The sequence below is a fragment of the Pipistrellus kuhlii genome, unplaced genomic scaffold, assembly GCF_014108245.1.
Source record: "Pipistrellus kuhlii isolate mPipKuh1 unplaced genomic scaffold, mPipKuh1.p scaffold_m20_p_13, whole genome shotgun sequence".
Taxonomy (NCBI): Eukaryota; Metazoa; Chordata; class Mammalia; order Chiroptera; family Vespertilionidae; genus Pipistrellus; species Pipistrellus kuhlii.
Window position 1 is genome coordinate 18679571 of NW_023425438.1, and position 26802 is coordinate 18706372.

Consider the following 26802-nt stretch of genomic DNA (forward strand, 5'->3'; position numbering starts at 1 on the left):
CTATGGGCTCCTAACTTCAGCCCAGGGTGCTGATTAGTCAGTGCCCATGGGACATCACTGACGCTTTACAAACTGCGGGAAGTGAAGGCTGTTTATTGTTGTGCCTCTGCCTGAGGCTGCCTGATGAAAACTGGACTCCAGCGGACACTTTCCATTTCTTTTTAATTTCTTTTTTCTTTATTGATTATGGTATCACATAATTGTCCTCATCCCCCCATTCCCATCCCAACCCCTCCCTACATATGCCCCCACCCCCCCTGTTGTCCATGGCCACTGGCTAGGCCCATATGCATGCACACAAGTCCTTTGGTTGATCTCTCCCCCTTACCCCCTCCCTCCCCTACCTTCCCTCTGAGGTTTGAGAGTCTGATCGCTGCTTCTCTTTCTCTGGGTCTGTTTTTGTTCATCAGTTTTATGTTGTTCATTATCCATTTCTGACATCTTCCCAGAAGAGTTTTTTCCAGCTCTTGTCACTTACTTTACCGGAGATGGTGCGGTTAGTACTTTGGGGTTTATTTTGTTTGCAGAGTCACCTTTGCATATGGTGACCTTCCAGTGCTGTCATAACATAACTCGAAGAGTGTTTCTTTGTTGATGCATTGGAAGTCTTCCCAGAGCTGGTTTTGCTAATAATGTTACAAATCCTCCTATATAATAAAAGCCTAATATGCTAATCGACCAAACAGCAGAAAGATGGTGGGTGTTTATGACCTGCTCAAAGCAGGAGCTGTCCCCAGCCCATAGGCCGTGACTGGTGATGGCAGAGGGCGGGGCTGGCAAGTGAGCTGCACCAGGCCAGCCAAGGTGGGTGCCAGTGGGCTTCCCCCCCATCATCCCGCTGGTCACTCCACATATCGGCCTGATTGCTGGTTAGGACTAGGGATGCTACCTGTGCACAAATTTTGTGCACCGGGCCTCTAGTAGGATAATAAAGTGAATGTTCTTCATACATCATTATCATAGGAACTTTCTGTAGTGAAGTAAACATCAGTTAAAGTCTAATTATGAAAGTACGGTAGTAATTTAGGGCCTTAAGTTAATCTTATTGTGATGACTTCTGTGATTCTTAGTATAGGAAAAACTCTGGTTGACCAGCACTGATGTTCATTCTGAATTGCTGTGTACACGAGACAAGTTTCAACTATGAATGCCACTTGAACTCCCCACAGGCTTTGACATTCAATGTTTCACTGTACACCTGCCCTCTGCATAAAGTCTTTATCTTCTTCTCTACTTGATGAATGAATGTGTATCCTTCAGGCCTCCATTTCAATCTCATCTTTTAGCGAAGACTAACTCATCTGGACTGAGACCGTTAGTTCGTTCACTTCTGGTGAGCCCCAAATCACATTACTTTATGATCATTTGATCAGAGTCCATCTTTCTCACAAGAATGGGAATTTTCTCTGGGAAAAGATATTTTATGAATCTCCATCCTCTGCACCTAGCACAGGGCCTGGCTAGTTGGCTTTTAGTAGATATTGTCAATTGTTGTGGAAAACCTTAGAGTAAAGAAAGTCTTTAAGTGGTCCACAGCACCTAGTCCTCAGTGTATTGCATCAGCTAGCTATTGCTGAGTAACAAATAGCTACAACATTACAGCGGCATACATCAACAACCATTTATGCTGCTTGTGCATATGTAGGCCAATTGGGAGTTATCTCATATAGGCTGTGATCAGCTGAGGGGCTCTGTGCTACATTCTTGGTCCACATGGTTCTAATCCTTGGACCAGTTGGTATAAGAGAGCAAACCTAACCACTGAAACACATTTTAAGCTCCTGCTAACATCCTGTTGACTAAAGTAAGATACTTGGCTAAGCCTAAGGTCAAGGGGCAGAGAAATATACCGTTTCTTAGAGGGGGCAAGGGAAGAAGATTCAGATTTGAAGTTTTTTGTTTGTTCGTTTGGTTTGGTTGGTCAAGATGATGGTGTTGTATACTTTCTCTTACAGTTGTTATCAGTAATCACAGTGATGTCTGGTTATTTCTCTTTTTTGGTGATGGTTTACCTAGGTTCATGAATTCATGAGGAGTGTGTTGAAATGGTGATATTCTAATTCTGTTATCCCTTCTTCATTATTACTTGAAAAACTACCATAAAGAGAAATTTCCCCTGATCTTCTACTTGGACTCTCAATTACAGTTCATATAGGAAAGACAAGAAGTACTTGATTCTTTTTTTTTTTTTTTTTTTTTTTTTAATGTTTTCTTTTTCTCCACCCTCCAGCCATTCCCACCCTGGGAAAGCCCCTACTGCCCCAGTGTCTGTGACCATTGGTTATGCTAATATGCATGCATGTAAGTCCTTTGGTTGCTTTCCCTCCCCTGCCATTTGAAATATGCATGAGAGAGAAACATCGATCAGCTGCCTCCTGCACACCCCCTACTGGGTATGTGCCCGCAACCAATGTACATGCCCTTGACCGGAATTGAACCTGAGACCCTTCAGTCTGAAGGCTGACGCTCTATCCACTGAGCCAAACTGGTTTCGGCTAACCCCTTAATTTTGTATGGCCTTCTTGTTTTCTTGTGTATGATGTTTTAGGTTCATCTTGTACAGGGTGTGGCAAAAGTGGGTTTACAGCTGTGAGTATGCAAAACAGCTTATTTTGGTATTATTTATTAATTATGATATTATTTTCCATACGAACAACTGTGAGCCTACTCCTGCTCCAACCTGTACAGTTCCTGCCATTTTATAACTAAACACAGTGGATGTGGCTGTTGTTAGTAGTTTTATTTGCCTGCATTGGATGCTTAGCATATTACACTTTTATTACATTCAAAGCTCTGTCACTCTGAGGAGAGGCTTAGCTATTGCTTACGTACACGACCTGGTTATGTACACGGAATTTATGTTTATATAATATGATCACAATCTTTGGTTTCATTTCAAAGGTCCTGAAGCAAAAACACCTGGATGGTTGTCTACGACATGTATCTGTAAGAAGATTTGAATCATTTAATCTGTTTTCAGTAACAGAAGCCAAAGAAAGGGAAACTGAAGAGGAATGTGGTGCATGGGTCCAATATACAAGTGTCTTCTTCCCTGAATACAGTATTTCCTTAAGGTAAACATCACAGTTAAGATTTTGTTCAAAAAAACTAATTAACCATCTATGGATAAAATAAAAAGCCTTTTTCACCTGGCCAGAGTGACTCAGTTGGTTGAGCATCGTCCCGTGAACCAAAAGGTTGCTGGTTTAATTCCAAGTCAGGACACATGCCTGGGTTTCAGGTTTGATTCCCAGTTGGGGAGCATATAGATTATAGAAGGTAGCCAATTGTTTCTCTTTCACATCAATGTCCCTCCCCGCCTCCTTTCCTCTCTCCTTCGAAGCATGTCCTTGGGTGAGGATTTGAAAGAAAAAAAAAGAAAAAAAAAAGGCATTTTCCTCTTATAAAAGAGAAACAATAATAACCTCATTGTTCATTCTATTGAGTTTGCAAGTCATCTTTATCAGAAATTATGTTTCCTAACTTTGTGTTAGGAATTCCTGCTGCTTCAACTTGTTCTTGCTGTATTATCAGAAATAAGAAAAAATTTTCAAAAATGTAGTGACATTTGAGGATAAACTGTGGCGTAAATCAAAGGGTTCATTTAACCATTCTCTCATAGCATTTGATTATGACAAAAAGCCAAGTTCTTTGTGTGGCAAGGAAGGCTGAAAGTGAACACAGAATTTTTCTAAGCTACTCTTCAAGTAGTAGTTATCTAAAAAAATCAAGCTTTGGTATTTATCCCATTTATGTTTTGTCATTTTCAGAATAGAATCTTAAGAATAGGAGGAGAGAATTCAACTGAACACACTGATATTGTGAGAAGCATGCAGACTGTTCTGGCTTTAAAAATCAGACATAGTTGCAAACTAAAGTAGCAAGATCCTATTTTTATTGAATTACTTTTCTCTCACAGCTTTAATCTAGCATGTTGCAATATTACTTTAGGTGTTTGATATGCCCCCTTTTTAAATAAGATTTCACATTTTGAAATGGAGGGAGGAGCACATTTACAGTAACTATAAGAAGAACAAAAAACATTTTAAGCAAAAATGTGACTGAATAAGGTTTTGGTAAGGCTAAAAATACTTTCAAGAAAAAAAGTTCTCCAAAGGATGTCTATTTATAGTACACTAGAGGCTCGATGCACAAAATTCATGCAAGAGTAGGCCTTCCTTCTCCCAGCTGCTGGGCACTGGCTTCCCTCTGGCACTTGGGATCCAGGCTTCCCTCCAGCCACCAGAAGGCACCCACATCCCAGGCTTCCCTCGCAGGAAGGACGTCTGGTCTAATTAGCATATTACACTTTTATTATTATAGATATTAGAGGCCCAGTGCATGAAAAATTTGTGCACTCTTGGGGAGGGAGCGTCCCTCAGCCCAGCCTTTGCCCTCTCACTGTGACTGAGAGGAGCTCCACCTGTGGGAGCGCACTGACCACCAGGGGGCAGCTCTAGCACTGAGCATCTGCCCCCTGGTGGTCAGTGTGTGTCACTAGTCATTCCACTATTAGGGTTAATTTGCATATTACCCTTTTATTATATAGGATTTCTTGAACTATTTTAGTTTAAAATATTTAAGCTTTAGAGACACCATAATAGCTAAAATTTGGGATTTTGATAAAAATTGACTGGGCTCAGCAGGGAAGAACAACTAGGAACTGTTTTGAGAACTTCAAATGAAAGATAAGAACTTTTGGGTTAGTTAGCTTGCCTGTACATTCTTTATGAGATTCTAATTAGAACACCTCAATTGCCTCACATTCTAATGGAGATACTTAGTTTGGTCCGTGGTTAAGAAAGAAAGAAAAATGCATTAAATGCTTAGTATGAGCCAAATATAGAGGGTGGTGCTTTGATGTATTCTAATTCATGTAATCCTTACAATAACTCTGGGGAATAGAAATGAAGATAAACCATTGGAAGATAGTATATATGAGGAAATTAAAGAGAGGGAAAAGCAGAGTGATTCAGTAGGGGTCTTCAGGTACAAAGTTCTAAAACATATCTTTTACATCCACTGGTGACAAGAAGCAATAAATGCGCCAAAAATAATTTCCTGATGTCTGCAACGCCCTGGAAAGCATTGCCAGCGAGCAGGTGACATCTGTTATTCTTGAGAACTTTCGAAATAAGACGTGGATAGAGATGACCTGGAAGCCAGGCTCGAATGTAAACTGAGACTCCTCTCCAATAGGTTGTGATATATTCAGTTTTGGAAGAATAAATACAGGTATGTCTATATAAATATGACATTTAATCCTACTTTATGGAGAGAAAAGAGGTGACTGAGTTAAAAACTTGTCCTACCCTGTTTGGCTCAGTGGATAGAACGTCAGCCTGCAGATCGAAGAGTCCCGGGTTCGTTTCCTGTGAAGGGCAGGTACCTTGGTAGCAGGCTCCTCCCTGGCCTGGGCCCTGGTCAGGGCACATTCAGGAGGCAACCAATCGATGTGTTTCTCTCACATGGATGTTTCTCTCTTTCTTTCCCTTTCTCTTCCATTCTCTCTAAAATCAATGAAAAAGTATCCTCAGATGAGGATTAAAAAATATTTGCCCGAGTAACTTTAACACAACTCTAGAACTGAATGTGATCTTAGAATGCATTTAAAAAAATTCTAACAGCATTAATAATGGCTGACTATTGAGTGCCTACTATGTGACAAGCACTGTTGTGAATGGTTTACATGTATTAGCTTATTTAATCCACATAACACCGTATAAAGTAAATACTGTCATTATCCTAATTTTATAGATGAGGAAAGTAAGGCCCAGAGAAGTTAAATAATTCGATTGGTTATGCTTCTACTCAAACCCTGGTGGTCTGGTTCCACAGCCTGTACTTTCAAACAGTTTTATTTTGAAATAATTATAGACTCTCAGGAAGTTGCAAAAATAGTACAAGGAGCTCCAGGTACCTTTCACCCAGCTTAACTCTACACATCTGGCCTCTTAGGAGGCAGTTATGCATCTATTTATTCATTTTTCAGATGAAAGGATTGAGGCCTAGTAAAACCAATTTCCTCATTGATTATTCTGAGTATTCCATTTCTTATTCCATAATTCTGTTAATAGGAAATTGCAACAAAAATTACTGACATTGCTTAGGGGAGGATTTCTTACAAGAATACTTCATTCCATTCCATTGCCAATATTGTTCATGTTGGCTTCAACACTATGGAATGATTGAAAAAACATGATGAATAATTTAAAATAAATTCAAATAAAATATTTATTAGTACCTTCTGTGTAGATAAACAAAAAGAAATATAAAATATATTATCCTCAAGGAGCTGAAATAGGTGAAAAGTGAAATAATAAAAAATAATTAAGCCATGGCCAGTGTGACTCAGTGGTAGAGTATTGGCCTGAGTCATGGGTTCAATTCCCAGTCAAAGACACATACTTGGGTTGCAGGTTTGTTTTGCAGCCTGACCGAGGTGTGTGTGGGAGGCAACACATCCGTGTTTCTCTCTTCCTCCATCCATTCCTTCCCTTCCTTCTTTCTACTCTAAAAATCAATGGTAAAAATATCCTCAGGTGAACTACTATTTTTTTAAATAATAGTTAAATAAGAAGGAAAGTTAAGTTAAACATCTATTCTAAAAGTTATCACCAGGTAATGCATAACTAATTACCAAATGAGTGGAAAAGTTCATGCATATTAGGAGTTTAGGGTAGGAGTGATTTTTGAAGGCCTTGAGGAACAGCAGTTTAAAATGGATCTGGAAGTATATGAACATTCTGGGAGAACGGAAGAAATCATTCCCGGTGAGGGCAAAGGCACTAGAAAATATATAGCGGTCAGCAAGCACAAGGCATAATCATCAGCGGCTACTGAGAAAACCAGTCTCTCTGGGGAGGAATAGTGATCAATAAATGTTATAACATGGATTTACTTTTGGGTTCTAATAATGGGCTGAACATTTGGGATGCCTTATTCCTCACAGATCATAAATATAAACTCCATTTTCGAATCTTTAGTTCTTATCACCTAAGATCACCTGCCACAGTTTAACAGAGATGATGAATACTAGTACATGGTGATTAATACTTATCAATACTTTTTATTAGTCTTATCCTTCTTAAAATTTTCCTACATATTGATTTGTTTCTTTAAATTTTTTGTTTGTTTTTGTAAAGTTTTACTGGACTTGAAATCAATATTCCAAGAGGGTAAATACTTAGATAATTAAGATATTTTTTATCTTTTTTATACTATTAAAAGGTATATAAGCAGTGGTCCACATTAAAACTTTGTCCTTTTATTTTCTGATAGCTTTACTTGGTGATTCTTAAAATGAAAGAATAAAGAATTTCCCTTGGTAACTTTTCATCAGAATCAAAGGTCTGGACAATGTAAATATTATGTTATGAAATCCCTAAGATCTATTGTCTTTTCTATATACCTGGAATGGTCGACTCATTGTTCCAAAGTGAGTGTTGAGAATTAGGAAATCAAATTTCAGGATGTGACGTGTATTTTATTCCTTGGCAAATTTTTCTTGTTTTTCTGGTGCTTTATTTCTTAGAACTTTATAGAAGAGGCCCTTGCTATTAGATAGACACCTCTATAGGAAACAAATATATAATAGGGGATGTTTATACTAAAAATCTTCCATTAAAAATTCTTTCTCCCAGATTTATAAGCTGGAATCTGTTTTCATACAGAATTTTTTGTATGGATACTAGAAATTGTTCCCCACTCCCCCCCATATGTCAATTTATTTTTAGTGTAGTAGGAATGTATATATTCTGAAAGCTTTAAAATACTTCCATTATATTTGGAACCATAGAATTGCCTGAAATATTCATTTATAAATATATACACATCTTGGGTATAGAAAAAGCTGAGAGGCTTAACTGTCCTCCTTTCTTGATGATAAGACTCCTGTTGCTATGGTAATTGCTGAATTAGAAAACTCATGACTTTCGGCTTGTCCTAATTGCTTAGAGTGGGCAAGAAGTCAAGAATGAGTTTGTCTTTGTGATGCATCTTTCTAGTAAAACAAATACACTACAGTAAGATCATATTGCTTCTCTGGGGAAAGGAAAAAGTAAAGCAAATTCTCACCCCACTGAATTTCGTAAGTATCCTGTGATAAAAAATAGTGATGGGAATGGTATGTTTACGATATTAGATGTATGGCATCCTTATACAATATATGTGGGTATTATAGATGCCCATATAAAGCTTGGCAAGGCTGGCATCTGAGGCAAATATGAACACTGAAGTTATATTTAAAAAGTAGTTTTAATGTTAGTAGTGTGAATCCTGAGAAGGAAGATACTAAAAAGGGCTGCCGGTGGCCAACTGGGCTCAAATTCAAACAAAACGAAACATAACCTAGCAGCCAGTTAAAAACTATATTTTTGTATTGATTACAGAGAGAGAGAGAGAGAGAGAGAGAGAGAGAGAGAGAGAGAGAGAGAGAGAGAGAGAGAGAGAAACATCAGTGATGAGAGAATCATTGATTGGTTGCCTCCTACATGCCCCACACTACGGATCAAGCCCGAAACCTGGGCGTATGCCCTGACCGGGAATCTAATGGAATTGAACCTCCTGGTTCATAGATCAATGCTCAATCGCTGAGCCATGCTGGCTGGGCTTAAGGATCCATATATTAATATATGGCTCTTATATTTAGGAAAAAGTGATTTTGAGTTTCATGCTATTGCTGATAATTTTAATGGCTTCATCTTGTATTTTAGATGGTCAATACATTGTTTTCTCTCCTGTCTCAAGTGTGGATTTCCATGTTAGTGTAAATCTCAGCTTGCTTGCACAGAGAAGATACAGAATCATTGTGTTATGGTGTTGAAAGTTTGGTTTGTGGTTGGTAACTTCATTACCTTAAAATATGATTTTGTTGAGCCCAAGGCTTATTTGGCAAATAACTTTTTGCATTTTCACTTAGTCACTCTATCAAAGAACTAGGTCGCTGTGATAAAAGTGAAGTTTTTTTATTATTATTATTTTTTTAAGGTAATACAGTTTACATGTATTCTTTTACTATATACATGCATTAGTTTTTCTAGGGATCCTAAAACAAAACACTGCAGACTGGATGGCTTAAACAACACATTTATTTTCTCAGTTTTGGGTCTAGAAATCTGAGATCAAGGGGTTGCAGGTTTGGTTTCCTTTCTGGCCTCTCTCCTTAACTCGCGTTGGCTGCCCTCTTGCTGTCTCTTCAGTAGTTCCTCTGTGCACGTGCCCTGTTGTCTGTGTCCTAATCTCCCTTTTTAATAAGGACACAAGTCATAATGGATTAGGGCCCACCCTAATGACCCCAGTTTAATTTAATTACCTCTTTAAGGCCCAATCTCCCAAATTTTGAGGTACCAGGGTTTAGAAATTCAACAGATCAATTTTGGAAAAGATACAATTCATTTCATAATATTCTATATCATTTATGATAAGGTTTAATGACAAGATTAAAGTAGTGTTGTTGAGGTAAGTTTTATTATAAACTAGAGGCCTGATGCACAAAGATTCATGCCAGAATGGGCCTTCCTTCCCATGGCTGCCGACACCGCCTTCGCTCTGGCTGGAGCTGCCTTTCCGCCTTTCTACACTGCCCAGAGGCCCCGAGTGGCTGGGACAGTGTGGAATGTCCCCGGCCTCTCAGCGCCGATGTATGCAAATCAACCCACCATCTTTGTTGTATTAATTTGCATATTCCTGATTGGCTGGTGGGCATCGTGAAGGTACGGTCAATTTGCATCTTCTTTTATTAGTAGATGGTTATTGTAAATTGTTACAACACCTTAAAGAATTATAGGTTTAAGATATATAGAGTAGTATATAGAAGATTGCATTAGCACCAATATTTTACCACTCTTGGAAAAGTAACTCAAACTCTATTTATTGCCTGTTGGGTCCATTTGTATATGAAGAATAGTATCTTTTATAAGGGGATGAATAAAATATTAGTAATTAAATTAAATATTTAAAGGGTTTTCAAGTGACCAGAGATTAGAATTAAAGGGAGTGGAATTAAGATTAGTGAGCAAAAGATACAAAGAATTTGCCCTCTGACATAATTCCCTATAGATGGAATGTGCAGACCTGAAGGTTGGTTAGTTCCTTGTGATTGAATTCTTTGGGCTGTTAAAAAGGACATTTATGTATTGTTGAGGTTCTGGAGTTTGATTGCTTATTTTTCTTTTTAGATTCTCCAAGTGTAAGGTTTTGTTATCTTTAAAGAGGTAATTAATTGCCCTAGCCAGTTTGGCTCAGTAGAGAGAGCATCGGCCTGTGGACCAAAGGATACCAGAGTTTGATTCCAATCAAGGCACGTACCTCGGTTGCAGGTTCCTTCCTAGCCTGTGTCCTGGATGGAGCTCAAGCAGGAGACAACCAATAGATGTGTTTTTCTCACATCGATATTTCTCTCTGTCTTTCCCTCTCTCTAAAAATCAATGGAAAAACATCTTAGGGTGAGGATTAAAAAAAAAAGGTTAATAATTAATCCCACCTTTATATAACTAAAACAACAATAAAAACATTAGTACTTCAAAATGTAGATTAAGCATCAGGAAATGTTATTTCATTAAATATTAGGAGGACTACTATATTCTGTTGTTTCTTTTCCTTCTCCCTCTAGTGGGCAGAAATATTTTAAAAATACAATATGGAAAGGTTTGTGAGTATTGAATGTATCGCAATGCAGTCTCACTTTTTTTTTTAAAGCAAATCTTAATGTTCCAGAATCATTAAAGAAAATGTTTTATTCCTTTCTAGGCATAATAGTGGATCTTTGAATATTGAAGATGTTCTTACCAGCTTTGACAATACAGGAAATGTTTGTAAGTTATATGATCACTATGTAGAAATATTTTGTGTATTAAAAAGTGAATTTATAATTGGTATTTGTTCTCACTAATGTTTATTATACTGACGAATGTGGGTATAATAGGAACTCTTACAGTTTTTAGCTGCAAAATGAGCTTCCTATACAATGCGCCTACTAAGTGGGACAAGGCAGTTTTACACATGGCAGTTGTGTATGTGAGAGAAAATGTAGGTCAGAGGAATACTCTCCAGTACTGGACTCTCCAGTATTCCCTTTGTTTCTTCTTTTCGTTTTGACCTTCTCAGTTAATCCAACAAAGGGGCTGTCTCCTCTTTGTTGTGGTTTGGGTGCTTTCTTTTCCACTTCCTGCTTCTTTTCTTTCACTACAGAATGCAACCAGAACATTTTCCCTTGCTGTTAATATACTTTAGTACCAGAATGTTTTTGTTTTATGCAATATTATAATATTATAGAATATATAGTTTTTTTTTCATCTAAGCCTGAAAGTCATGATTTCTCCATTGAAAAAACCATTTAAATCATTATAAAGTCATATGATTAAAGAAATAAAAAAAGAATATCTTTATATCATTGCACTAAATAGCATACCATGATACAATAGAAGCTAGGTTCTCCTTTATGTGTATTGCATAGGATATTTCTTTTAAGATAATGAATTATCAATGTGGTATGACAGTTGTAATGTAAAAATTGTACTCAACTACCTTTTTTCTCAAAGGAAATTTTAGAACTGTAACTACTTACTGTCTGAACTAAAACAATTTCCTTTGCTAATAGTATTGCTTTATTAAATGTTCCCTAATTTTAGGTCTGCATAGAATAATGTCTTATTCTATGCACCACAGTATAGAAAACTTTTCATGTATAGCAAAATATGCATTTTGTCACTAAGGAATTTAGAAATATCCTCAAGAATCCTAAAATATTTAAAATAATGTATGTTTATTTTTCATGGGTATCTTTTAGTTTCTACATGTTGGCACTTCCTGAATTGTTTCCTATTTAGGCATATCTCACATTTTTATTGGGGTTTTAGGCAAGGAGTGGCCAAAGGGATGCTAATGGTAGTTGAGGAGGCATTCTCCTTTAATTCTGGGGTAATGTAAAATAACATTAAGTCAGGCTTATGCATCTAGGAACATGATTGGAGAGTGTTAAATATGGAAATTTTGCCCTCGCCGGTTTGGCTCAGTGGATAGAGCGTTGACCTGTGGACTAAAGGGTCCCGGGTTCGATTCCAGTCAAGGGCACATGCCCAGGTTGCGGCTCGATCCCCAGTGGGGGCCATGCAGGAGGCAGGTAATCAATGATTCTCTGTCATCATTGATGTTTCTCTCTCTCTCCCTCTCTGAAATTAATAAAACATATATTAAAAATATGGAAATTTTGATTCAGTAGTGTAAAAATAAAATATTGTTCCCTGTGACTCAGTATAAAACAGGGCCACTAGCTGGCAGCATTATGTAAAACAAAAATATTTTCCTAGAGGTCCAAGCTATTACTTTATATATTGATTAGCTGTCTTACACTGTTCCAACATTTTTTTCCGTATCAGCTGCCCCCACCCCTCAAACCCTCATTTATCTACATAGAATATGTACTCCATTTGTTGCATTGACAAATGGAGAAATTTCATGTTGAAAATATTTCTTCACTGCTCTCTATTGTTTGGTAGTAAGATTTGAGTCTATGGAATGAGACCTATTTACATTTGAATCTTTGTTCTGAAATTCATCTTGAGCAATTTATATCATTTCCATGAGCCACAATTTAAAAAAAACTCTTAGAACTGAAAATAATGTATAAAAAGTGTGTAGTATATATTGCATTTTCATAGTTGACACTATAGAATTTATTATTATCAATGATGAGCGCCTCTAAAATTTTTCTAATAATGAAGATAATATTAAGAGTTATTCTGGCCGAAACCAGTTTGGCTCAATGGATAGAGCGTCGGCTTGGGGACTGAAAGGTCCCGGGTTCGATTCCGGTCAAGGGCATGTACCTTGGTTGTGGGCATATCCCCAGTAGGGGGTGTGCAAGAGGCAGCTGATCGATGACTCTCTCTCATCGATGTTTCTAACTCTCTATCTCTCTCCCTTCCTCTCTGTACAAAATCAATAAAATATATTTTTAAAAAAAAGAGTTATTCTGGTGTTTTAAAATAATTATTTTGATAGAACTTATAAGGCAGGAAAGAGAAATGACCAAAATAGTAATTTGTTAAAATGTCTTGCCACAAATGTGGCCTTCAAAACCTTAATATTCCAACTGATAAAAGTGATGACAAAAATAAGACCTGTCAAAACATGTTATTTAGTGTAACTTTTATATTACACTCTTTTTATTTTAAAAGAAAAATCTGTACTGATATTTTGTTTAATGAAAAATTGGTTACAATAAAGTAAGCATTGATTATAATTTTTATATAATATTTGTCAAGGCTTAAAATGATCAAGGATTAAAAAAGTAAATTTTCACAAATTAAAAAAAAATTTAATCACTCAAGTATTTGATTTTACATTAATAGTGATTTTAGGTTGAGCTTGTGAAAACCCAGCAGAGGGCGCCACATCATAATTCTGTCTCACTGCTCAACATGCGTCAATTAATAACTTGGGTAATAAATAACTGTAAGCTTTCATCATATAAACATATAAAGACATATGTCTAAACATTTCCATTTGATTTGTTTTATATATTTACTGTATTCAGGAACTCATTAATTTAAAAAATAGATTTTTCTGACTATTTTTTTAGTTTATTTGCTTTTTTGTTTTAAATAGTTGAATTTTTATATTTCTAGCTTCACATAGAGGAATATTTTTGACCTTGTTAATACTGATATAGAAAGAAAGTTCTATTTAAGAATATCAATTCCTAAGTCATCACCATAGTAGTACATTGATAGTAAGTATACTGAGGGATGTTTAGGATGAGGAAAAAAGTTTCTAATACTGTGAAAGACCTAATAGAATTATCCATGTATTTCAGGAATTAGTTTCCAGGTTAATATAGCTCTCTGATAATAGAAAGAATAACATAATTAAAATATTTTATAGTTTTAAAAGTTTGATGTACATATATACTATAATACCCTGTTTCCCCGAAAATAAGACAGTGTCTTATATTACGTAATTTTTTCTTCCAAAGTTGCGCTAGGTCTTATTTTCAGGGGATGTCTTATCTTTCCATGCGCTAGGTATTATTTTCGGAGGATGTCTTATTTTTGGGGAAACATGGTATGTATGTACATATAAAATATATTCATGGTTTGTATAACCCTTAATCTCAATTTTAAGGTAATTTTTTAAAAAAGTAATGATTTTATTCATTATAAATTTTCAAAGAGTGGAGAATCAGTCATTTGTTTATTCTCTAACCTAAAGGATATGAGAAAATCCTTAATTTTAGAAAATAAATGAAACCTCTAGTTTCTTGTTTCCTTATATATTAGAAGACATTATTTATTTTACCTTTATTATTTAAAAGTGTTGTGTATTTTTAAGTGTATGTCCTGTCATATATATATATATATATATATATATATATATATATATTTTATTGATTTTTTACAGAGAAGAAGAGAGAGGGATAGAGAGAAACATCGATGAGAGAGAAACATCGATCAGCTGCCTTTTGCACACCCCCTACTGGGGATGTGCCCGCAACCAAGGTACATGCCCTTGACCGGAATCGAACCCGGGACCTTTCAGTCCACAGACCGACGCTCTATCCACTGGGCCAAACTGGTTTCGGCTGTTTTATATTTTTGAGATACCTTTCACAGTTTAAATTCATTTGAATGTTGTAGGAAGAAATGAATCTTCCACAATCATTTTGCATGACTCATTCAGAATATGATCCCGGTCTTATTTTTATATTATGTGTTTGCTATTGTGGAAAACAAATGATTTTTTAAAGGTAGGCTCTTTTGTGCTTATCTCCAACTATATGGGTAGGTATACATATTTTGTTACTTGAGTTCTACTTGAGAAACTACTTCCTTTTGAAATATCAAAGTTACTCTGGGGAGAGGTTGTCTGCGCTATTGATTCGTCGTGCCTGGAAAGAGATGTCGTCAAGCTACCTAGGGAAAAGTATAGGATGACACCCTTCACCTCAAATGAGGTGCTGGCTGCTTCTGTGTTTCCTGTGACAGGCACGGTACTTTGGGTCAGAGGGTGCTTTGCTAGCACCACTGCAGATCTCTTGCTTCTGTTTTCTCTGTGGGTAGGATCTCCATTCCAGCTTGTCCCTGACCTCTAATCAGAGAAGCCCCATCATGCTATGTCTTTTCCAAAACCATTTTCTCTTTCTCCAAAGTCATCTCTTTCCTCTACTGAAATGATTTTTTTTTAACCAGTTAACTGCCACGTGTCCAAAATGGAAACCATTGCCACATGCCACGATATTTTGAATTTAATTAAAAAAATCAATATGCAATGAATGCTATAAAAATAAACATGTTACTCATGAGTCAAGTGTTCTTGAATATTTTCAACTGAAAATTCTCTCTCGAAAAATGATTTTAAAGTTGGTCAGGGCTGCCACTTATAGAAAACATTTTTCTTTCTTTTTAAAAAAAATATATTTTATTGTTTTTTTACAGAGAGAAAGGGAGAGGGACAGAGAGCCAGAAACATTGATGAGTGAGAAACATAGACCATTTGCCTCCTGCACACCTCCTACTGGGGATGAGCCCGCAACCCATGTACATGCCCTTGACCGGAATCGAATCTGGGACCCTTCAGTCCACAGACCAATGCTCTATCCACTGAGCCAAACCGGTTTCGGCAAAACACTTTTCTTTTATAGACGTGCTTGGCGTGTGGGGAAGATTTGCTGCTTGTGTCTACAGACACTTATGGCATACAATGGGTTAAAAAAGAGATTCTGTTTGGCACTTTGTTGATGCAAAATTGGCCGTCATAGTATACAGTGCAACTACATATTTGGTATTTGGTATATAATAGCTTCATTTGTATATTTTTTATCACACAGTTCTCTTTTGGCAGTAAAAACAGTTAATACTTCTCATACCATGTGTTGTATGTAATATATACAATATAATATGTATAAGCCTTTAAAGGATAGGAAATCAAAAGTTATTATAAATCATTGCAATAACCTAGCATGATCAGGATTTTTGGCTAACATTGCAGCTTAAATTTGGGGAAATGTATTGGTAAGACTCCTTCCACTATTCTCTTCCCCCTCCCTTTTAAAAAATATTTTCATTGATTTCAGAGAGGAAGGGAGATGGAGAGAGAGATAGAAACATCATGGTGAGAGAATTATTGATTGCCTGCCTCCTGCATGCCCCACACTAAGGATTGAGCCCGCAACCCAGGCATGTGCCCTTACTGGAATTGAACCCTGAACCCTTCAGTCTGGAGGCTGACGCTCTATCCATTGAGCAAAACCAGCTAGGGTAGTGAAAACATATTTAAAAGAAAAACGAAATGAGACTGTAAAGTTAGACTGTAAAGGGATTTATTGTAGTACAATGAATAACTGAAAAAACCCCCACCATAAATCTTTAACTTAATGTGACTGAGATTTATGGATGATTCATAAAATGGAACATTATGTAGCTGTTCAAGATATCTAAAACATATTAGGCTAAAAAAAAACACACACTATAGAAAGTATGATTTTATTTATGTAAAATACATATATGCATTAAGTAGCTATGTTTATGCATAGAAGTATGTCTTCATGTTCATAGTATTTGGTTTGGCTATTCAGGGATTGATGACTCCTCTTCTTTTTAATAAATATATTTTTATTGATTTTAGACAGAGAGGAAGGGAGAAGGAAACAGAGAGAGAAAGAAGGAGACACATATATCACTATGAAGGGTAAACATTTATTAGCTGCCTGCAGTATGCACCCCAAGTGAGGACTGAACTGTAACCTGGATACACTGATGGGAAAATCGAATAGGCGACCTTTCGGTGCATGGGATGACGCTCAACCAACTGAGCCACACCAGCTAGGGCTCTCCTTCTCTTTTCAATATGCTTCAGTATTGCTTGATTTCTAATGACATGTATTAGTTTTATAATTGGAGAAAGCAAAGTTATTTTTAATAAAAGTAGTTACTCTTTAAATTCCAGATTGAGTACTAATTTATTTTTATTTTTATCTTTTGGAAAGCTGTGATAAAATCTCAAATTGCTTCGGAAAGCACTTGGGGGAAAAAGGAGCAATTCATTTTACCACTAAAAAAATATAAAGTATTTATTTTTAAATGGCACTTTCCTCCAAGGAGCTCAGAGCATGTTATATGTTAATATTGTATCTTTTGATGCAATACTTTTGTGCAATAAGAAATGAGAGATTAGATCATTCTAGCCCCTATTAGGTCACAAGAGTACAAAGAGGTTAAAAACTCAGTCTGGCAGAATATTGAGCTTGGACACAGATAATTTATAAGTTCCTTTAAAAAAAAATTTAAGGGTCAGTACATTGTGTGGTTAATTTGCATGGGTCATGGTCTGCAGCCCTGAGACTGTAGGAGGCCCCAGGGCGAGAGGGGAGCTGGTGACATGCAGGACTGGCTCTGGATTTGGCTCTTAGCTCCTGTAGAGGATCACAATATATATGTAGTCTTGGTTAGAAAACTTTTCTAGATAGTTTTCCTAGCCAGGTATCTGCAGTTGCCTGGTTTTGTAGCTCCATAGTTGTCAGGGCAGTTTTTTCTTTTGATACAATATTGTGGAGGCATGCCCCCTTAACCTTAAACAGAGTCCTGTGCATTTGTTTCTACTTTTACAAGGGAAGGAACACTTAGAGGATGTCTTTTCAATGCACTTTTAAAATAAAAAATTATGGAATTGGACTGGTTCTCTTTGATAATAGAAAGTGCTGCAATTGTGAGAAAAGACTGAAATAAACTCTATAATCCTTTCTAGATTCATAAGGTGTTAATACTAAATAGTGCAATAATACTAGAAAGTACAATAGTTCATGTCTTTGCTATCAACCTGCTAGGTTTTCCCATCTTTAAACATTTGAAGGGATGTTTCTAATTTGGGTGCTTCCAGATTTTGGCAGAAGATATACCAAGCAAGTGTTTTGTGTGTGGGTTTTTTTTTTTTTTTGAGTGTGTGTGTGTGTGTGTTTGTGTGTTTTCTCTTTGAGCAAATACTGAGTAGTACTTCTTTCTCTGTTTTTTAAAAAGTAGCTACCATTTTTGCCCTGGCCGGTGTGGCTCAGTTGGTTGTAGCATCCTCTGGTACACTGAAAGGTTATGGGTTAGATTCTGGACAGAGTACATATCTAGGTTGTTGTTTTAATTTCCCATAGGGGCACATAGAGGAGGCAATGGGTCAATGTATCTCTTACATCGACGACGTTTCTCTCCCTCCTTCTTCCCTCCCTCCTTCCCTCCATCTCTAAAATCAGTTTTTAAAAAAAGATACCATTTCTTTTGCATCCCCTACAGTATTTATCAGGAATTTTGTGAATATTATTACCATTTAATCTTCTTAACAATTTTTCAAGGTAGTGATAACTTGCTTAAAAATTAATATTTAGCTAGTGGTCGCACAAGAATTTATAACTATTGTACTGTATTTCCTAAAGGTAGCATTTCTCCCAAATGGCAAGAAATGAATTTTAAAAGTTCATGGTGGGAATTGAAACTAAAAGTGGCAACTTGGAGTGCTAGAAAATAACTTGGGCAAATGGAAAAGAATTCTGTCCAGTGGATTGTGTCTCAGAGGAGACTGATTAAAGGTCACTGGAAAAATGGGCCCTCTAGGGTTTCTGAAAGGTAGTTGACAATCTAATGGAGTGGGGATTTGGGGCGTGAGGAGAGGGGTGAAAGAATGCATTTATTTTAACAGCATAAAATCAAATGTGGATTTTGTTTTATTTCAGTTTTTTTTCTTTCTTTTTAAAAACACCGCTTTTTGCATGATAATACAATGGTAAATACTGATTTGTATTTTTACATAGCCTGGTATTCATTATATTTCATTCATTTAAAATTTGTTTTAACGTTTTTCCCCACAGTGATATTTAACAATTGTTTATATAGACATGTTACACAAAAATTTCATCCAAAAGAATCATTTCATCTTTAACAACGTAGTTTGGGTTGTGGATAGCCTTTCCACAGAGAATTATGGGTAGTTGGGGGGTATTTGGCCATTTGCTTGGGTTGTGTTTGTTGCATCACTCTATGAATGCTTACTGTGAGCTAAATATTTTTTGTTTGTTTGTTAATCCTCACCCAAAGATATTTTCCCCCTCAAATGGACTAATGCTCTACAGTCCAGGGACCCTCTCATTTCTATTCTTTGGAGACTAGACTGGATGACAGTTATTTGGAGTGAGAGATATGACTTTAAGGTCTAACTGCTTTGTAAATAGATTTTCAACAAAACTTTTTGTACTTAGCCCATTCTCACCTCCATTTATAGAGACAGAAATGACTTTTCCCACTGCCAACTTAGGATTCAGCTTTTTTACTGCTATCTTCTTGTGCCTTTATGAACCTTAACTTCCATTTCCAAATCTATTTATTATTGTTTTAGGTGGTGTATCAGGAAGGGAATGGAAGCTAATACATAGATTCATTCTAACATCTTTAACTACACACACTTACATACACACATACACATTTACCAATCTCACATAATTGCTCTAGCAAATTAAAAATGGCTAAGAAATAATTTAAATTTCATTTAAGTAAACTGTTACTGGTTGGGGGCTCTCTGTGTCCCCACCTATTGCTGGTGGAAGTGGCTTCTTGCGATGTTAGGAGAAAAGGCATTTTCTGAGATTCGCATGGGAGGAGTGACATTTATTGGTATGGAATTAAACACCAAGTTTCCAAGGTCTCATCTCCTTCCGTCCCACCAAGGAAAAAGCCCAGCCATGTCTTCAACAGAGCTAGGATTAAAGCCAGTGTCCAGAGTTTCTGCAGCAGAGTTGCACAGTCCACTCCAGCATTAGCTAGCTTAGTTTGTGTTCCCAGCTGTGGTCGATTATGTGTGAAATCTGTATGGCCATTAGTCATTGGGGTTTCTAGGCCTACATGGCTGGAAGAGGGAGGGAGGGAGGGAGGGAGGGAGGGAGGGAGGGAGGAAGGGAGGGAGAGAGAGAGAGAGAGAGAGAGAGAGAGAGAGAGAGAGAGAGAGAGAGAGAGAGAGAGAGAGAGAGAGAAGAATTCCTTTGTTTTGGGATTTTAACCTTTTGGAATGTCATGTGCTTGCAATAGCTCCACCCCCTATAGCCAGTACATGGTTCCTCAGGCTAGACTGACAGGCAAGTACTTTCCCTACATCACCCTGACTTCACTGTGTATGCATCCATCTGCCCATTCCCTAGTGATGGGCAGAGAATGGCCCTGTGGTTCGCTGGGAAGTGTGACATTGCAGCTTCTGGGTGAAGCTGCCCAGATGGCCATGCTTATAATGTCTGATCTTCCTTTTGCTTCTTTCCTATTACTAATATTAACTATCTAGTCACAATAGGAATAAAACCATTGATTTTATTGGTTTTAGTACATTAGAAACCATTTTCAGTTTAAATATATTGAGGTGAATCACCAAGGATTTGCACAAGTTTTATAAGTTTCTCCCCACATTTCTAAAATTCTTCAGCCTTCAAGAATCAACTCAGTGTCACCCCTTCTACAAACCCTTTCTTGACTCTTTCTAAGCTACAGCTACAATCATACATCTTATATTTACCTTTAGATTTGAGGAAAATACACGATGAAAACATATCACATATAATTGTGTCTAAATTACTCCCTGGGAGGGGGGAGTGAGGGGGTGAGACTATAAGCTTCTAGTGTTGAGTGATTTATTTTTGGTTGTGTATGTACAGTGCCTGGCATATAGTGAATAATAAATTCTTTATAGATTTGTGAACTTAGTATTTAAAAATAGAAAAGCGTTAGCTGGTTTGGTTCAGTGGATAGAGCATTGGCCTGAACACTGAAGGGTCCTGGATTCGATTCCAGTCAAGGGCACATGCCTGGGTTGCGGGCTTGATCCCCAGTAGGGGGCGTGCAGGAGGCAGCCAATCAATGATTCTTTCTCATCATTGATGTTTCTTCTATTTCTTTCTCCCTCTCCCTTCCTCTCTGAAATAAATAAAAAAATATTTAAGAAAACCCCCACACTTTAAATAAATAAGTAAAGATATGATTATGTCATAAAATGTTCACTATGCAAAGTAATTTACTTTAGGATTCTTTAAAAATTTTATTATATATAGTCCCACCCCTCCAGAAACACATTTCTATTGTGTCCTTTTTGCATATTTGTGTACATATACACACATTCTATATTATCTTTCTTTAGACGGGGTACTACTTATATTTAAGAAGAAATAAATGTTAATTTGTTACCCATGGATGATGTTTTTTTTCATTCAAATATCTTCTGCTGGGAGAGCACTAAGTGGCTGTTCACCTAGCTTGCTGATCAGTGCAATACATTTTAAGCAGCTAGTTCCAAAATACATTCAAATAGCATGTACTATTCCTCATAAATTGCTATTTCTTTGCTTAAATTTCCCATTCGGACCACCAGCAATCCCTTAAGTACTTTCCCTACCAGCTAATGCTAGCTTTTAAATATCTACTTAATGTTACTCCTTTCTTTCTCTTTGTTGCCTCTTTCATTTAATATACCTCTATGCCTGCCTGATATTGTTCCCTTTCAAGGTCTTTTTATGCTTTTAGGATGATCTTTCCTAGTCTATTTTTCTGCTGTCTTAGATGCATTGATTCTGCTGTTTCTCCACCTCAAAGAGCATGGTAGAGGGAGGAAGTGAATATTATGGGTGAATTTTTAAAAAGTTAAGTACAATATTAAAGAATACAAATACTGATGTTTACTATAGACTAATTTTATAAAAAAGGTTTTGATACACTTTTAGAGTCATTCATGAAGACAGAACTATTAAAATGGATTTTAATAGTGTTTTATAGTTTTGAATATTTAATAGATTTTAATAGTTTAGGGGTACGGGGTAAAAGAGAACATTAAAATTTGGCAGTTGTTAAAGTTGAATAATGGGTAAATGGGAGTTCTATTTTATTTATTTTTGTGTATATTAAAACTTCTTATACAGGCTTTTAAAAATTAAAATATCATTTTTCATTTTTGACCCATCAATCTCATTTTTTAGTATTTATCCTCTGGTACATAAGAACACATGCACAGGGTTGGATGTTAATTACAGAATTATTTGGCTTGGAAAGGAAAATAATCTGGAAACAGTCTGAGTCTATTACCATCTTTAATAGAATAGTTGGATAAATTACAGTATTTTTATACAGTGGATTATTATGTAATTATTAAAAAGAATAAATTTACCCTGGCCAGTGTGGTTCAGTTGGTTGAATGTAGTCTGGCCTGTGCACCGAAGGGTCACTGGTTTGATCCCAGTCAAGGCACATATCCAGGTTGTGGGTTTGATCCCTGTGTGGGAGGCAATCAATAGATGTTTCTCTCTTATATTGATTTTTCTTTCTCTCTCCCTCTCCCTTTCTCTCTTTCTCTCTCTCTCAAAATCAATCAATAAAAAAAGAAAAAAAGAAACTGAGTTGTATGCTCTAATCTGGAGGGATGTCTAAGATGTATTGTTGAGTAATGTATATAATGTGTATGTGTAAATATGCCAAAAGCTGTGAAAGCATATGTACCAAATTTACAGTATTGATCACATTGGAAAGTGGGATCTGAGGAGTTAGGGTGGAGAAAAAATTATTTTTTTCTCTATTGATCTATATTGTTTGATTTATTTCTAGTATGTGTTACTTTGAGAGGGGGTGTAGTAAAGACTTTTTGAATAATTATAAAATTGAAATATTTTCAAAGTGAGCATCAGTTCATCCATGACAATAAAAACTCATTTTTAAAGTTTTACAAAGTGAAAAGTGATATGCATAGGAAACCAAATGAGGAATTAGATCATAACATGCCTTCAAAAAGACAAGCAAATGAAATTTGTGCATGGGGGGCAGGGGGGCGTCCCTCAGCCCAGCCTGCACCCTCTCCAATTTGGGACCCCTCTTGAGCCAGGACTGCTGGCTCCCAACTGCTCGACTGCCTGACTTCCTGATTGCCACTAATAGCTTCTGCCTGCCAGCCTGATCACCCTCTAACCACTCCCCTGCTAGCCTGAGTGATGCCTAACTGCTTCCCTGCCAGCCTGTTTGCCATTAACTGCCCTCCCCTGCAGGCCTGGTCACCCCTAACTGCCCTCCCCTTTAGGCCTGGTCTCCTCTAACTGCTCTCCCCTGCAGGCCTGGGTCCCCCCAACTGCCCTTCCCTGAAGGCCTGGTCACCCCCAACTTCCCTCCTCTGCTGGCCTGGTCACCCCTAACTGCCCTCTCTTGCAGGCCTGGTCCCTCCCAACTTCCCTCCCCTGCTGGCCATCTTGAGGTGGCCATCTTTTGTCCACATGGGGGCAGCCATCTTTGACTACATGGGTGTTGTAGTTATAGTCAATTTGCATATTACTCTTTTATTAGATAGGATAGAGATCTGGTTGCAGATGGGGACCAGCTCTGAAGGGTGTCCTGGATCAGGGTGGGGTTTCCCTTGGGGCGTGGGGCAGCCTGTGGTGGTTTGCAGGCTGGCCACGCCCCCCAGCGACCCAAGTGGAGGCCCTGATATCTGGGATTTATTTATCTTCTATAATTGAAATTTTGTAGCCTTGAGTGGAGGCCTGGTCTGGCCAGGGTGTGGGGAAAGCTTTGCTTCCTCCATCACCTGGGAAACTTAAGCCTTTTGCTTGCTCCGTGGCCATAGCCATCTTAGTTGGGGTTAATTTGCACACACTTCTGATTGGCTGGTGGATGTGACTTGTTGGTGCAGTGGAGTGATGGTTAATTTGCATAATACTCTTTTATTAGATAGGACACTTACTACCTCATCTTCTACCATAGTGGTGCTCCTAATGACTTACTGGATTACCTTATCAGCGTTTGGTTTTTGTTCTGTTTCATTTTTGGGAGTGCAATATTTGCAATGAGACTAAAGAGTAATGTGTAAGACAAAAGAATAAAAGCTACCAGAATTAGGTTAACTTTCCATAATTAGTTGGCTCTCAGTAGAGTAAAAAGAATTTGTGATACCACATGTGATATATGTGTGTATATAAATATATTAAGACAAAATTCCCCAAATAATAGAAATAGTAAGTCACCAAGGGAGAGAAGGTCTTCATAAAGCGAGAGCATTGTTTGGGGAATTGTGATTGGAATAATAGAATGAGCTTTAAGCTTAGCATGTTTGAGATTAAGTTGTTGGAAGTATCCTATTTAGAACAGAGTCATTCTTGGTGGAACCTAAGGAATAACCTGCCTTGTAGTCTCTTACAAAGGAATATGCTCAAACATATGATCTCCATCAATTGTAAAGTTAGGGTCTGGAATCACACCTTTCCTTTCCTTTTTTTTTTTTTTTTTTTTTTTTTTTTTTTACCCCCCTCTCTTTTTATGGAAAGTTTTCACCAAATTGCAAACTGGAATCAGGGAATAATGTTTGTTTCTGAGCTTTCAGAGGCGGCTCTTATTTTAGTAGGCAATTTTCATGTGTGATGAAGTGAAATGTTGAGAAGGCAGCCTCTCATTAGTGGACAAACAATGCCTAAGAATTTAGCTAATGGCCCCCCTTCAGTGCAGAGAATAGATGGCAACAATTGTACTTGCATACTAGACCCAGAGCTACTTGTTTGGCTGCTAGGTGTTAATGCAAATTTGTTCTTCAGCTCATTCAACCCTGGGGCTCCCATCCTTTGATTTAATTAAATGTAATTGGTTACATTGCTCCTCCCAGACCCCTGAGGTGTTTTTGTTTATTGCTTACTCTTTGCAATAAAGCTTCAATTCATGGCACAAAATGCTGGATAAATCAGAGTCCTTTTTTACTGTGTTGGATTTACAGGGAGATTATTCCGTTCAAATAGTTTGGCTTTACTGTTAAAAGTAAATGACCAGTGAAATAAACTCATTGGGTGGCAAATGTAGCATATCCAGAAGCAAGGAATTAAGTAGGATAAATTACATGAGATTAGGAAGAGTTATCAAGTTGTAATGTTAAGTTACTAAAGATTTATTTGCAAGAGTACTATGAAATATCAATGCTGTAAATAAATAAGGTTTTAATAAGTAAAATTATCATTGTTGTAACACATTATTATTAAAAAGTTACTTTAAAATGCCAGTTATGAAGGAGTCTAAGTTCATTTTTTAATCATGCAGAATTTTCTTACTCATAAATATGCAAGTGACATTGTTGGGGACAAAAGTGAGAATGATATTAACCTAAATTAGTTCAGCATAATTAGCCTATTATTTTTTAATGAAAGATGTTATTCCTTCTACCTACTTGAAGATATTGTAAATAACATTTTTTTTGTGTGTAAAGTGATATTATCCCTTTCAAGTTTCATTTTAATTTGAGAAATAGGGTAAATTATCTTTGTAGTAATTTCTGAGGAAGGGCTAAGAAAGTTAAGAAAATTAGAAAAATATCATTAGTAGGTCCCAATCCAATTTTAAGTACCAAACTGTATAAATGACTTTCACCCTTTTTGTCCTTGTCAGATGGGTAAAATGGCCTACCAGAACCCAGTACTGTATTTATTCTGGTGTTGCTGGTTTCTTTATTGCTTTCTTCTTTTCCTGGCCTTGATCCCCCCTCCTTTTTTTTTTTTTTTTTATTACAGCAGAGGTATAAGATACTGCACCAATGACATTTTCATTAATGCCATAGACTTTCTAAATCTTGCTGTGTCGCAAGCCTACCTTATATCTCTTCTGATGGAAAAAATGAAAAATCCATGATAAGAGCATAGGTATTTGCAGTGCAATATGAAACTTCAATTTTCCCCAATAGGATTGTTTTGCAGGAATTTTTTTTCTAGGTTCCTCTTATATTCTATTGCTGAGGCACTGGGGTTTTGAGCTTATCATGTTGTGCTATCAGATAGGTAGGCCCTTCTCCTGGTGGATGCTTCTGATGAAAACCAAGTGTAATTATAATAGAAAATGAGAAAACACTCCCCTTGGGAGGTGGAGAACTGGACTCAGATGTTAGCTCCAAGTAAGTGTTCAGAGAAGTGGAGGACCATATTCACATCTTGGAAATGAGCTGTCAAATTGACTGCTTCCCTTTCAGAGGGAGACTTAGTCTTTATCAGTTTACTAATGTGGTCGTAGGTCCAAAAAGCGTGGATGGAAACTACAGGCTTTGTCAGCTGGGTTCAGGATGATTTCACTTCTGCCCTAGTTTATGTGAACGAGTCGCAGTTTCAATACTGACCCCCACACTGGCAAATAAGAATGTTTACCGTATTGTAATACGCGGGATACGGAGGGGTTCTTTTGTAAATGGAAATGTAATGTCAGACACAGAAGGGAGGGAAATGTTCCAGGGGTCTTTTAGATAAAACCAGGTACTCTTCTCTTGTACTTGAGTAATTTTCCTCCCGGTGCACTGGTAATAATGAGCCCATTGCTCTTCCCCTGACTGCGACTCTCCTGAATCCACAGCTTTGATTGGAAACTCTCAACCCCTCACTGGTCTCCGGAGCACTGATTACAGAGGCACCCCACACACTTCCCTCATAAACATTTGGCAGATCAGGAAGTGCTGCAAAGCGATGCCCCTGGCTCTCAGAAGAGGGTACTGGTGGGAGAAGAAATGGAACATTTTCCCTCTTGCAGCTGTCAGAGAGTGATTATGTCAAATGGGTTTTCAAGGAGCCACAAAGTAATTACAGGGTGACTTCTTGACATTATTTTCCAATGTTTGACTCAGCGGATGATGATGATTAATTGATGTGTATTATTTAATGGCTCTCTGAAACTTTGTTTGATACTTTAGATAGAGGTCAGACTAAGTCTTCATTTAGACCAGCGTTTTTCAACCGCTGTTCCGCGGCACACGAGATGTTGCCTGGTGTGCCGTAGGTGCAGACAAGACAAGAATTTTATA

The 26802-nt window shown here is 37.2% G+C and overlaps 1 protein-coding gene across 4 annotated transcripts in view; it reads left to right on the top strand.

Moving 5' to 3' along the window:
* CAMKMT (calmodulin-lysine N-methyltransferase) overlaps positions 1 to 26802 on the top strand; it is a 240867-nt gene that overhangs the window by 946 nt on the left and 213119 nt on the right. For all 4 annotated transcript variants that reach the window (XM_036435198.2, XM_036435197.2, XM_036435200.2 and 1 more), the window contains exons 2-3: positions 2902 to 3074; positions 10750 to 10814. In XM_036435198.2, the coding sequence (XP_036291091.1) occupies positions 2902 to 3074; positions 10750 to 10814 (238 nt within the window). The remainder of the gene's footprint in view (positions 1 to 2901; positions 3075 to 10749; positions 10815 to 26802) is intronic.